Genomic DNA, 14,747 nt, shown 5'->3' with positions numbered 1-14,747 from the left:
GCTAATTTCAAAATGTAGCTAAACAGGTAATCTACTGAAACAATCATCAATAATTTCAAACTAATACACCATGAAATACAATAATGCTGGGCTTGCTATATTCTCCATACAACACCACTTTTCTCCATACAATACACAAACATCACACAAATCATCACTGATATTCCAAGTTTAGTTTTCAGGGTGCCCACAAACTGGAATTTTACCCTTTGTTTCAACTGTAATTTCTCCAAAATGAAGGTAAATCATTCAATTTTTTAGAATTTCACATACACCATACATCTAATAAAATGAACTAAAATGGCTATATGGATGTAACAATATATATTCAACTTCCTGTACTTGCCCTGCGACAGATCCAGAATGGCAGCGAAAGTGACCCTCGGCCTCAGATTGAAAGGTCCTGATGGAAACAGCCGATTATCACCCTCAACCAACCATTCCGAATGGTCTGTCCACGAGGTTAACTCTTACCTTCCACACTTTTCACTTTCATAGGTCTAATTTTTTTTTTTTTTAAAGTCACGTCGAGTATGCTTCAAGTACACTTCTTCACAACCCCCTTAACACACTGTCGGGAAAACATCCACTGGTTCTTAATCACGCAGGCCACCTGTCCTTGTTGCTTATCCGAATATCGGTACTACATCGCTCTTGGTCTTAAAGAGCTGATTGTGAGCACAATGTTGTCTAGTACATGAGTAAAAGCTTTATCCGGGGGAGATGGGGGGGAAAGGATCTGAAACCAACAGCTTTCTGCTTTCCCCTGACGAAATTCGGGTCCCACTCAAAGTACGACGTTGATTATTGACATAAAATGGGTTAAGAATCCAACATGGTGGTGCGCACAGCCCTCCAATGCCTGCCGCACATACTCTGCTACCCAAAGGCAAGTTCTTCTCACCCGAAGCACTTTAATAGGAGTTCAGTCAACTTAAAATAAGGATGTAAGTGCCCGAATGTTATGTAGTAAACAAAGCGGACCCTCGCATAACAACAAATATGGCGGCTCGACAGGCTTCCGGTGACGTCATATTGTCTCCGTTTTCTGTAGTCTTCAGTTGCATTTCAATTTAAGTCATGAATCCAGATTTTTTATCTCTGTTCTTTGTGATTTTTCATAAATATCCTAAATACAGCAATCCTAAAGTATGCATTGGCTGAATAGCTTATCTAAGCGTGCGTTCCCTGTCATTTCGTCATGTTAGGTGAGCGAGTGGTCGTACGTTTCAATCAGGTTTACAAGGTCAATGACTACAAGAATGAATATAAAATAATTCTACCACTGCAAAACGATTATATCCAAAAATAATGTATAGTCTATCATAGTGGACATGACTACACAATAATACTGAGTGGATAGCATCTAGTCATCGTGCGTTTCTATGCACTTAACGATGGCGAGCTAAACATGAAGCTTCCTATGTGTAATATCACATTTTTGATAAGTATATTATTAGGCCAAGGGTGTTAAACTCATTTCCTGTTGCTGGCCAGTTTTGATATTGAAGTACTTCAATCAGGCCATACGTATCGAAAAAGTACGTAAATACCAAACACTACAAAGCATTATTGATTTGCATATCTGATGCAAGAGAGATAACGGTAAAATCGCTCCCACATCATCTAGAATTTCACAACTCAAGGAATTTGTTTCTGGCCACAAAATACAGTGGTACATAATTTCCTGACATTTGGCGCCTCTTCGCCTGGACCTGTTTATCAAAGTTTGGAGGGAGCGCCTAGGGCTGTATCAACATTGAGTATTTTAGTGTGTCAGTTACTTTAGAACGAAGTCTTCTTAGTGTTCATTATAGAAACGGGCTGTTCACAGATACACGATTTCCCAAACAGTTGCAGAATTCCTTTTCAAACAGAATACTTTAGCCTGCGATGATTTGCACATTGAAAATCTGCCACCATCAACATTGCAAAGCTTTTTCTTCACAACAGGGATACTGCGGCTTCACTGTTTCCCTCGGATGCTTCTCTGTAAACTTGTGAGTATTGACAGCATATAGGTTACAGATTTTGCTACCGTACTTTTCTATGAGGGCAACAGAGTAAGCCTCAGCTGTGGCATGTGATTTCAAGACCTGAAAGTGGGCTAGGTCACTTACTAGAAGTTGCTTTTCCCTTAGCTGTAGTTTAAATCTCCAAGGCATGAATGTGGTCGTAAAGTTCTGTTACCAAACTGATGGGCACCTATATATTGTTCTTTAAACATTTCAACAGTTCCTAGATATCCACCATAAAAGCAGAATCATGAAGACTATTCAGTATCCTGCAAGTCAGACATTGCCTTCACTTCACGATCTGTAAACAATTGCATTTCACCATAGAAGCGTTTCAGTCCATTTCCCCGACTTCATCAGCAAATATCAGTGGGCTATGGCAGCGCCACGTGGATTTCCACTTTCACCACACGGCAGTTGAAATGTCTGTAATCACATGTTTGTACTACACAGGAAGGGAGTTATGTACTCGCAGGGCCCCGTCTGTTGAACATTTGGTGCCATCATACACCATTTAAGATTTCATATGTCTACATTCAGTCACATATTTCAGTTTGTTCCATTCATCACTACTTTAATATTGTGAAAGTACTTTACACGTTTTAAGGTTTCTCACCTAATTTTTTTTTTTTTTTGTTATATCTAGTTTTTTTCTGTCCTTGCATCTTTTGAGGAAATGTTCACCATCTGTTATCAAGTTGCTTTGAAAACTTATTATGATTAAGTCACTCCTTTTCTCTTGTGGACCTTCTCGGTTAACTTGTGCTTTTTTGAATTAAGGAGACGTAACATGAGAGGCGTTTTTTAGTTTTGATCTTGCTTAGTAAATATTTCCTTATGTACTTAAATGCAGTTCTGTTACTTGTCAGCAGTTATAATGTTTCCTTTACTATTCTCCTAAAATGTGTACTTTGGCGACAAGTTAGTGACTTTTTTTCACACCCCTTCTTTCCGCACCGTTGATACTTGGAAAAATTGAATGAAATAGCACCGGATGTTGTAAATGCAGAGACTACATAAACACTAAATCTCCGTTACTTCTTCCTTTTCACAGACTTTTAAAAAATACCAGTTCAGTCATCCTGATGCCTTCTGTCATGTACATCACAGTTGTTGTCTTACAAATACCAGCAGTTCATTTTATTGTGAACACTGCCACCTTGTCCCATTTTGTCATGCTACTTTCTTCGTGTCCTTGAATTCAATCTTCCAGTATTTTCATCATTATCAGCTTCGTTGTCAACTGATGTAATTTCTCCTTCCTCGCCAGTTATATATTCTTACCATGCTTACAAAGTTGGTCTGAAGTTGCGTTTCTTATAAGCAAGCCTCACAGCTACAAACATAAATACTCTCCTATCCATGCTGCCTTCTCACCGTGTTTTACCTTCCCTACCCAGAAAGTATCCTGACCCTTCTTCAAACCCTCTGTATTGTATTCCCAAAACTGTACTTCTTATGAATGTGTTTTCTTCATCTCACTTGCCTGTTCCCAACTGCCTGCCTCCTTTCCTCTCACTGCTTCTTCACCTCGAAAGTAAAACTATAGCTATTGTAAAACAGGAAAGAAATTATACTTGGCTAGAGATTTACATCAGACTGTGTTTTATCAGCCGTTTTAGGTCGATTGTGGGGAGTAATGAAAGACCCATGTAACAAAATACATCATTATATGATGAGAAAAATATACATAACTGAAAGACATTCGGGACTTATACCACTACACGAGATAACAGTAAGTTCCAGTATATATATATATATATATATATATATATATATATATATATATATATATATATATATATATGGATATTCCTCAGATGTGTTACGTTAAAGCCACATATCCCAGAAGTTAGTACAGTAGAGAAATGTCTGGTAGAATCCACTTCCTTTCGCTTTGAAAACAACTCTCAACATTGTCATCAACCAGTCAGCTGTTGCTGTAATGATCCCTCATCAGTTTCTCAAACATATTTTGAAAATCGATCTTCATATGTAGTTGAAGAAAATACCTAAAAGAAGTCTTGAAACAAGTACAAAAAACAATGGAATCATGAAGTGGTGCAGGTGATTACTCGGGAAACACTGCAATAAAAAGTTACACAGCTTTTCATCAGATGAGGAAAAATATCTGAAAGTATTGCGAAAGACGTAATGTGTTAACAGTATCAATGAAATTCACAGAAATGGCGGTCTGGACGAATCATTATGAAAAGCAGTGTATTTCGTGGCAATAGGTTCTGCAAGGACGAATTTATTGATAATATGCTATGCAAGGATGAGTCTTCTGAGTTATTGAGGATTTGCACCGATTCAGAACAGGGAGGGCCGACCCACCATATTTGAGAGTAGGAGGTAGGGGCTTATCTTACCCTGTAACGCTGCGTAGGGAGGTGATGAATACAGTAACGTCAGGAGCAGTACATAATGCTGATGCTATCGTTCATAGTCTTTTGTCCACGAACTCCGCGTCTAAGATATAAGTTTTCCTTGCGTAATCACCGGCACCGTTGACGAGTCGGGTTGGCAAAGAGCAAAATGCTTTGTTGAACGGTACAGCTGGTGCGGCTAGGACCCGCCAGAAAGTACAGATGGTGTGGTAGTGATTACGGGCCGTAGGCTGGGGCGGGGGCAGGAGCGGGGTACTGGGCCTCACCCTCATATCTGATGGCGACATGAAAGACAATCAGTTAATGCAACGTAGGTCCGCAAACAGGAGATATCGGGAGGGGTTACACACCGGTTAACCCGGTCGAGGTGTAGGTGGATACATACGTTAAAACTTGCACAATGGTTGATGGAGAGGTTGGGGGAAGGAAGATAACGATAGGTTTAACCAAAGGAAGATGGATTTTGCTGACGTGACCCAGGACTTAACACTCGACCCCAAGACCTAAGACTAGTCCCCAGATCTCGGATACTTACTTGACGTCGGCGACGTAACCGGATTCGTGGTCAGCGGTGTAAGTTACGATCTGCCTGCGTCCGTCGGGCAAGAGGACGAAGTATTCACCAGTCACTAAGTTGCCGTCGGAGCTCTCTGCGTGGCCGAAGTCATTGCCGGTGTACTCGTCCTTGACGGCATATTGGAAGTCGTACGGCATACCCTGCATGATGGTGGGGGGAGGATGAGAAATTAGGCCGGTGGGAGGTAGGGGGTTAGCGAGCTGTGTTTACGCAAGGAGACTAGAACCTATGAGTGTAAGTTAAGAAAAATTTAGTGCGTGCGAAGTCTTACGCTAGAACAAATGCTTATGATCGAGCGATTAAGTGTTCACTTGGATCAGGTATTATATATATATATATATATATATATATATATATATATATATATATATATATATATATATATATATATATATATATATATATATTTTTTTTATACTTTGTCGCTGTCTCCCGCGTTTGCGAGGTAGCGCAAGGAAACAGACGAAAGAAATGGCCCACCCCCCCCCCCATACACATGCATATACATACGTCCACACACGCAAATATACATACCTACACAGCTTTCCATGGTTTACCCCAGACGCTTCACATGCCTTGATTCAATCCACTGACAGCACGTCAACCCCAGTATACCACATCGCTCCAAATCACTCTATTCCTTGCCCTCCTTTCACCCTCCTGCATGTTCAGGCCCCGATCACACAAAATCTTTTTCACTCCATCTTTCCACCTCCAATTTGGTCTCCCTCTTCTCCTCGTTCCCTCCACCTCCGACACATATATCCTCTTGGTCAATCTTTCCTCACTCATTCTCTCCATGTGCCCAAACCACTTCAAAACACCCTCTTCTGCTCTCTCAACCACGCTCTTTTTATTTCCACACATCTCTCTTACCCTTACGTTACTCACTCGATCAAACCAGCTCACACCACACATTGTCCTCAAACATCTCATTTCCAGCACATCCATCCTCCTGCGCACAACTCTATCCATAGCCCACGCCTCGCAACCATACAACATTGTTGGAACCACTATTCCTTCAAACATACCCATTTTTGCTTTCCGAGATAATGTTCTCGACTTCCACACATTCTTCAAGGCTCCCAGAATTTTCGCCCCCTCCCCCACCCTATGATCCACTTCCGCTTCCATGGTTCCATCCGCTGCCAGATCCACTCCCAGATATCTAAAACACTTCACTTCCTCCAGTTTTTCTCCATTCAAACTCACCTCCCAATTGACTTGACCCTCAACCCTACTGTACCTAATAACCTTGCTCTTATTCACATTTACTCTTAACTATATATATATATATATATATATATATATATATATATATATATATATATATATTCAAACTATTCGCCATTTCCCGCGTTAGCGAGGTAGCGTTAAGAACAGAGGACTGGGCCTTTGAGGGAATATCCTCACCTGGCCCCCTTCTCTGTTCCGTCTTTTGGAAAATTAAAAAAAAATAATGAGAGGGGAGGATTTCCAGCCCCCCGCTCCCTTCCCTTTTAGTCGCCTTCTACGACATGCAGGGAATACGTGAGAAGTATTCTTTCTCCCCTATCCCCAGGGATAATATATATATATATATATATATATATATATATATATATATATATATATATATATATATATATATATATATATATATGGTTACGTGATTTGTCGAGGCTATGCTGAAGGCATTTCTGAAATGTTTGATGATTCACTGTAAATATGGATTTAGAAAAGGCAAATTGTTAAGTGAACAGGAAGGCAGTCTAAGAAGGTTTGACTCCTTTGGTGTGTTTTAGAAGACTTTCGATTGTGTGAGAATAAGTGGTGACGTGGAGTGGTCTGAAATGAATGTGGATACGTCACGAGTGAATGTGGAATACATCAGGACCACAGCAGAGATGGAGAAAGGTAGAGAGGACTGGTTGAGTTGGGGATACTTCTGACGAACATGATAAAGGAATGACGATATTTTGGATGGAGCAAACATGTTTTGTGAATGGCGTTATTACCGGAGACATTCATTGATCTCAGCGAGGGATCACTGCATTGTATAAATTAGAAAATTAAGAAGTGCCATTATAAATGAAGGAGGCCATATTTCACTTAGATTGGGTGATAGTTATGGATGTGTGTGTGTGTGTGTTTAGTTCTAGAGGTTGTATGTACCTAACATATTAGTTTGGGAATGAAATTATGATAGACAATCTTTGTAGTGAACATCTACTGATTTCAGTTGTAAGAAAATTTCAGCTAATCTACAGTTGCAAATTAAACTGCATGAAGATTTTTAATGACTAATCATTTTATCTAATTGACAAAATTATACTTTAATTACCTCATTCATTTATAATTACCCAGGCTGTCGAAGCCCAAGGCTACGCTACACTCAGTAGCAGAGATCATTTGTGGCACTACAGGCGGTTTGGTGATATATATATTTCAATTTAATTTCCACCTATTTCACCTACTTTGTACTGTGTTTTTCTGTTCTATGCCCATAATCTGTGTTCTTTTACTTACAGGTTCCTTGCCATAAAGGGTGTCGGGTCTGGCAGCGACGAAGGTGGCGAGGGCGACTACTGCCGCTGCGGCCAGTGCGAGCTGCGGGAGAAAACAAGTCACATGTCTATACTTACGTACGTTCTAAGCGTCTTACATCACAGTACACAGTAACAATAAATTCTTGCAAGCTGTGGATACCTGTGACGCCACAGCCTTCAGTCTCGTTCCCGGACTAACACAGCATTTGCAGTAGCCACTAGAAAGAGTATTGGTAGTGATAAGCATGTCGGACATTTTTTTTTTACCTCTTGCTCGCTGGTCTATGTTTGTAGACCAAAACAAGAGTGGTGCCAAAATGTTCCCTCAACTGGCGCGAGTCGAGGTGTCGACGCGTCGGCTTCGCCAGGCGCAGGGGGAAATACGGTTGGGTCCCAGATGTCCGCACAACAAAATATGAAACAATAGTTCGATTCTGTGTAATGTATGCTTCTGTGTAGACATTACCTAGCTGTTTGTCTAGATATATCTTGTATTGGTAAGGGGCACCACAGATATCACCTTTCGGCTAATTGGCATTAACAAGTTAAATGTTTTTCGCCAATTGATTCAAATGTTAACAATTCACCCTTGCGTTATTCTTCAATTACGTTCAGGAAAGCTAGAGTTAGTTACGTCAGTGTGGGCTTAAGTTACGTTAAGATGAAGTCGGAGGACAGATATCCTATTGGAGGGTTAGGGAAGCCTGATCGGTTTTATGAAACTTGACGAAACATTTTCCCTAGACCTTAACCTGACGACGGGTATCAGCACTCCCGTTGCCCTCTGCTAAGCCTACTGTGTTCCATATTGATATTTTTTTTCGGGCAAAATGAAACAAGTTCCCAAGTGCACTTTCGTGTAGTAATCACATCATCAGGGGAGACACAAGAGAGAAATATAACTCAGTTGATATATAATTGTGCGTATGTTAATTTCCCGAAGGTGCAGATTTTTCTTTTTTCATGGAAAAAGTTAATAGATCATGTGTCAAGTTAAAAATAAGGATTTCAGTGGTCAGCAAAATACCATCTGATCCACAGGTGGCGACTGGTTTGTAAAACAACCACATGTGCACTGACTGTACCTTGCTGTCTTTCGACGCAACCAAATAGTACGAAACGTCACTATCGTTGGCATATTTCTTCTACAATGTGGAAAATCAAGTTAAATCTCATCCACAAGGTGACCTTGGGTCAGATTTTTCACAAGTACTCTTTGATGCACAAAATTTTTCAATTCTGCAGCTTAAGAAGAGATTAAAACAATGAAATACGATACAGATTTAACATAAACCTGATAATAATAGAACAAGTGTGAATACCTCACCTACTAAAAGAGATGTAATGCATGAATGGGGAAGGTGCTGGTGTAGGTGTAGAACGTAATCTGAATAGGTGTAAGTTTTTTTGTGTGGTGGTGGGGATGGTACATGCGTTGGGCATTGTGTAGGTGCATTTGATGAGTGTGGTACAGGTGTTGTTTGTGGTGCTGGAGCTGCATGTAGTACAGGTGTTTGGCTATGGTGCTGGAGTTGCATGCGATGCAGGTGTTTGGCTGTGGTACAGGGGGTGGGTGTAATACAGATGTTTGGCTATGGTGCTGGAGGTGGATGAGGTACAGCTGATGTTGTAGTACAAGGTGTCGGTTGTGGCGCTGAAGTAAACTATAGTGCGAGTAAAGGCTGTGAAGTATAGGCGAGGGCTGTGAGGTATAGGTGAGGGGTTGTGAGGTATAGGTGAGGATTATGAGGTATAGGTGAGGGGTTGTGAGGTAACAGGTGAGGGCTGTATGGAGATATCGGGATGTGTTTGGAGGTAGGGAGGTACCTTGATGGCGGCCATCTTGTGGAGGTGCTGGCAGCGAGGTTGGCGTTCGGGGAGCGAGTGAGTGAGGCAAGTGTCACGCAAGTGATGCTAAATCTACCGGCGGCCGGGACTTATATAGTGGACGGCCTTTCACGGTTGGCGTTGCCCGCCTTCCCCTCTCCCCCCCCATCTCGCGACCTTCCTCACGGCCTTTGGGGAGGGAAGGGGGGATAGGAAAACTCCTTACTGGATGGGGAGGGTGTCCTTAAAGTGGGGAAGGAGGCTGGAATCTCTCATACATTTGCAGATTACCTGCCCGCACCCTCGCTCCACACACACACACCACAGAAATCACGAATCCCCCCCCCCCCCTCCTCACGGAAGACGATGTAAAATCTCTGTTTATCTCTGGTCATCCAATCCGTTCCCACTTTTCGCTGATTGGATAACGTACTTTTACGCCCCTACGGCCAAATTGCAGTCACGCTTAGCCTCCTCAGCGATGTGCCCGGTGTTGCTGTAGTCAAACGACCGGACAGACTTTCCCTACTTCCATCATCGGTTCATATTTGTTTTCCGTTCGCGATTCGCCAAGGATGAGACGCCCAGTAATGCGTCTAGTCACAGCGCTCTGCGCCGCTCTGTGCGATCCTTCAGTCATTTTAATTTATCCTGTACGATCCCTCGCCCTAACTTTAAACGTACTCACTGCATCTGCGCGGTCTGCCAACCCTGCTCCGCACCTTCCACCGTCCCACTGTGCATGTCCACGACCTAGCCTATCATCTATCTGCCGTACGGTCTACGTAAACCCATAACATCCCGAAAGACTTGTTATCTCAACGTATTTTGCTTTTATTGATAACGTCACTTTTCGTATCATATCTCCATGCTTTATTTATTCATTTATTTATTTATTTATTTGAGAACACTCGACGCTGTAAAAAAAAAAGATTAATTCATCAGAGCTTACGGGGCACATCATTCAATTTTTTTTCTTTCTTCACCTTATTCTATAACAGACCTATGTTCCTATGATTATCTCCTCCCACCCGCCCACAACTCCCAGTTCTTCGCTATAACAAAGCCATATTACACTGTAATCATCCGCCCCTTGTTTAGAAACTAGTGTCTTATTCGCATTTCTCTTTCATTATCCTTCACGTTTCACGGCGGATATGAGCCAGAGCATTCCCCTGTCGCGACTATTTTCGTCACAAGGAAGAAAAAAAAAATGAGAGTGAATTTAACGCCAGTGAGGATTAACTTGGGCTCATCAGAAGTTTTATAGACCTGACTGTCGAAGACGAAAGATTAAAAGAGAGGGGAAAAAACGGGAAAAAAGAGATCCGTAATTCTGATGCACGAGGAAAGGTGTCATAGCCACTCCTCGTGTGGTGGGTCTCCACACACGAACTTCCGGAAGCAGCTTGTAAGTCGCGGGCTGCGGGTCTGGTCCCTCCCTTTTCCCGTGATGCCGGAAAAGGGAGGGGTGGTGGAAGAGAGGTAACAGCTATATAAGTTCATAAGGTGGAAGACTTTCGCCCACACCAATTATTAGAAAGGTTGGGGGGGGGAGAGAGGTGGGATGGGGGGGTAGGTCACTCCAAGTGTGTGAGCGATACACCGTACTGGGTAGAATTGAGACCCATTTCTACGTGGAACAGATGCTGAGAAGGAAAGTAATTGTGGTATTTATCAAGACAAGTTAATCGTGGTGTTTCCAGAATGGAGGGGCTATGGATAGGGCTTTCGTGACTTATGTTATTGACAAGTTGGACTGTAATGTTTTGACATTTGACGCTAGGGAGAGAGGGAGACTTTAAGACACAGGTGGTGGACAATGCGTTTCGACACTGTCGGGTTTCAGCCAGGTAACCGCGTTCTGCTAATGAAAATGCTTTACAAGTCCTACAGGCATCGGCCCTTCAAACAACCAGTCAGTCCGACTCTTTTGTCTTGTTTCACGTCCAAAAGTACGTCATCTGTTGATGGCAACTGTAGCACCTTTCAGTACCGTTTCTCCATGATTGGCTGTTACCACACAGCCCCACCTACCTGGCTCTCATCTCACGCAATGCTCCGTCTACAATTGTTACAAACAGCCAGGGTGAACCTCACACACAAGCTTGAGGCAATTCCATGTCTGTTTCAGACCACCATCTCGTACCATCACAGTACCTCACGCTTGCACCACTTCCTATTTCAGACCACCATCTCATACCATCACAGTACCTCACGCTTGCACCACCTCCTATTTCAGACCACCATCTCATACCATCACAGTACCTCACGCTTGCACCACTTCCTATTTGTGAAAACAATTAACTAAGATCTTCCACGCAGACCGTGCAGCCAAAACGTCCTAGGTATCTTTCCTTTTCATCGATGTGTTTGTTCTGCATCCATAAACGCTTCATACCTTTTTCTTTTTTCCTATGAGACTTTCTCCACTACTAGTGTGAGTGGAAGAATCTGATCCATCTTGCCTTCATGAACCCAACGTTTTCCCCTCACCAAACAAGAGGTTCACCATTCCTTTACAACGCGATCACTCTCACTCTCCCGCCACACACACACACCTTGGCCACTACGGCTCAGGACACATTCCTCCACAGTTCCTACAGTCACGTTTGCCCTCCATCCCTTTTACACAGTGGAATGATTACCACCTTTGTCCACTCGTCAGCCACCTGACCACTCCCCCTCCCCCCCCCCCCCCCCCGCCATACACACTCTCCAGATCCACTCCACAGCTGTGTCAACTCCAGTCTTGATCAACACTCCTTATATAAACCCTTGGCTTTTCCATCCTTTAAAGAGCTTTATTGGTCTTCCTTTACACGTCTTCCTTTCCCATACCTGTTCCTCCTATCCTCCTATTCTGCTACACCATTGGATACTTCTGTTTCACAGTTTCTTCCAGTCTGTTTTATTTTTTGTTCAGATATTTTTATATTAATTGATCTACCAACTTCAACCCAGAAGAGCCTATTAACATTGTCTTTGCTAAGGCTACTTGGCACGCACACACACACACACACACTTGAACTTAACTAATGATAAATCTTGCACGCACACACTTGCTGTCGAATATCTTATCCAAACGCTACTCCATGAACAATGTCACACCTCTCCCATGTAGGTACATTTGTTATATCATCATGCGCCACTGACCTTACAACCTTTTATATATATATATATATATATATATATATATATATATATATATATACATACGCCATTTTTAGCGTCAGCGGGCTAGCGCCCGGAACAAGGCGAAGAGAAATGGCCTCATTCGTTCATATCCGCCCTGTATCGATGACTTTCATCCTGACACATTCATCATCCGTTGCTCCTCGCGTTTCGTTCATCCACACTATACTTGGAATGATTCAGTGTACGTTTCAATAATCGTCTTAGTTTTAAACGATAGAAATTTTGAAAGGATTTTCTGTCATGTGAATGTCGTAAACGCTGTTTTTGGACAGAGGTATAAAGAAAAAACCACGAGACGTCATTTTCCTGATGAAATTAACTGTTAGAAATCTTATAAAATCATAAATTTACATTATTATTGTGTAGCTAACTAGTCTTAAATTTACAACGGTTCGTAGAGTCTGTTAAGGTAAACCAGAGACGGAAGTACTGGATAGTTGAAATGATTGTTTGCCAAGCGGTAGTTTAAGTTCTTTATAATACTGCTATGGACAGATATGTAGTTTTCGATATGGTGAAGATGTGGAAGACGCGTGCGCGCGCGCGATGCACCAGTGACGGTTGAAGCGTAGGCGTCGTCGGCGGCCAGTGATGGAACGCTGTGGTCTGGGGGTCCTCTCGCCTCCGCCGGCGAGAGGGTGTGTCTGGGAAGACAGCAGACGGCCAGATGATTTTTTTACGTCACTCCGGTGTGATCCGACACAAAGGGGTGGTAGGGAGCGTGAAGGATGGCCACTGAGGCATAGATTGGAGTCTTGGTGTGGAACGAGTGTCTAGAGAATGGACGAGGTTGGGGATAGGGGGACTGTAATGATGGCGAGTGATACATGGTGGTGGTGGCGGTGGGTGGGTGGGTGCGGCCTCAGGAACCAACGTCCTGGTGATGACACCGGAAAAGTGAAGTCGTCAGCCGACCTTGTGCGGTATGTGGTCACATGACCAGTTTAAAGATAGGTCGTCCTTTTCTTTGAGGATGTGGCTAGGCCCTGTCTTGCCTCAACATACTCCCTAAACTGTGTGTGTGTAACGATGTTTTAAGGGTGTCAGGCTTTCACTGTAGGTTCCTAACCCTTGCCTTTTTATTTCTGTGATACGAATTCTTAAATTCCGCAGCGTATTTGGTACTCACCCAACCATCTGCCATATCCCAACGGAGACTACAAAGGCATTGTTTGTAAGATTCATTTTCAAAGTAACGTTCTTTGCTAACATCAAATGTATATTTTATTTATAATTTGAAATTAGTCATCAGGGACCTTCCTAATCTTTATCCCTAGAGTAGGTAGTTTAATTATTATTATTATTATTATTATTATTATTATTATTATTTCCATATCTGATAAATTCTTGTACCATACTAGCTATATTGTGCTTAGTCTTTTCAAGCCTCTTTAGACTATTGTCATCTTCACTAGTGGAGGTGAGGTGACCAAGCTAATGAACAGTTCATGCGTGAGTCCAGGGTGTTTCGCAAGACTCGCCAATATTACTGTTGATACACTAGAGGGTAATTATTTTTCCTTACAGTCCAATCGAACGTGTGTTTTCTCCAGCCATTTGTCAAACAGGATACCTACAGCTACTTTTTTCAGCACGACTTGTTCCACCGAATAGTTGTGAATTGGTTCACTGTATGTTCTTTTTCCCCATCTGTAACTTTCATCTGTTTGAGTTTGACCTTAAACAGCCTTTTACCTGACCACTTGTGTAGGTCATCCGCGTCCAAGGCAAGGTGCCCCACACACACACACACACACACACACACACACACACGGGACCCTGAACTTCATTTGTGAATATGGCTTCATGGTCCAGTATACCATAACTACTACCAACCACCATCAGCCCTAACTACTAACTGCCATCCATAACCTCCATGTATAGCTACTCCCTCACTGCCATCATCGCTACCGCCCGTTCCCACTTCCGTCACCACTAGCTCTACTGCTCAGCCCGTCCAGCATCCCCACCAGTTACCATTTCCTATACCTCCGTATTACCGCTATCATCACTAATTACCTTCACCAAGACCACCATTATCACGGTCACAGGAGTACCGGACGAGGCTGCAAGAAGTACCTTAACCATTTTGTCTTGACCGCTTGGAATCCTGTGGACACAGTCCCATCATTCAGTCTCACTTTTGGTTAATACAGGGTCACGAGATACGTTGGTTTAGATAATGAGGTGGTTTTCTAATGTCATTTGTTTT

The 14,747-nt window shown here is 42.5% G+C and overlaps 2 protein-coding genes across 7 annotated transcripts in view; both read right to left on the bottom strand.

Moving 5' to 3' along the window:
• hrg (poly(A) polymerase hiiragi) overlaps nt 1–1,008 on the bottom strand; it is a 106,468-nt gene extending 105,460 nt beyond the window's left edge. For 3 of the 6 annotated variants that reach the window (XM_071666119.1, XM_071666115.1, XM_071666118.1), the window contains exon 1: nt 475–614. In XM_071666119.1, the coding sequence (XP_071522220.1) occupies nt 475–496 (22 nt within the window). In that variant the 5' untranslated portion in view covers nt 497–614. Of the gene's footprint in view, nt 1–346; nt 615–904 lie in introns of those variants that run through there. The other 3 variants (XM_071666121.1, XM_071666116.1, XM_071666117.1) reach the window with 2 other exon arrangements.
• On the bottom strand, nt 475–9,485 carry LOC139751030 (pro-resilin-like). The gene is made up of 4 exons (XM_071666135.1): nt 9,338–9,485; nt 7,491–7,571; nt 4,941–5,122; nt 475–4,679 (listed from the first exon to the last, which is right to left on the bottom strand). Exons 1-4 carry the CDS (start codon nt 9,350–9,352, stop codon nt 4,622–4,624), a joined length of 336 nt encoding a protein of 111 aa, XP_071522236.1. The 5' UTR covers nt 9,353–9,485; the 3' UTR covers nt 475–4,621.
• Nucleotides 9,486–14,747: the final 5,262 nt, after the last annotated feature.

The sequence above is a fragment of the Panulirus ornatus genome, chromosome 10, assembly GCF_036320965.1.
Source record: "Panulirus ornatus isolate Po-2019 chromosome 10, ASM3632096v1, whole genome shotgun sequence".
Taxonomy (NCBI): Eukaryota; Metazoa; Arthropoda; class Malacostraca; order Decapoda; family Palinuridae; genus Panulirus; species Panulirus ornatus.
This window is presented reverse-complemented; position numbering and strand designations above follow the sequence as displayed.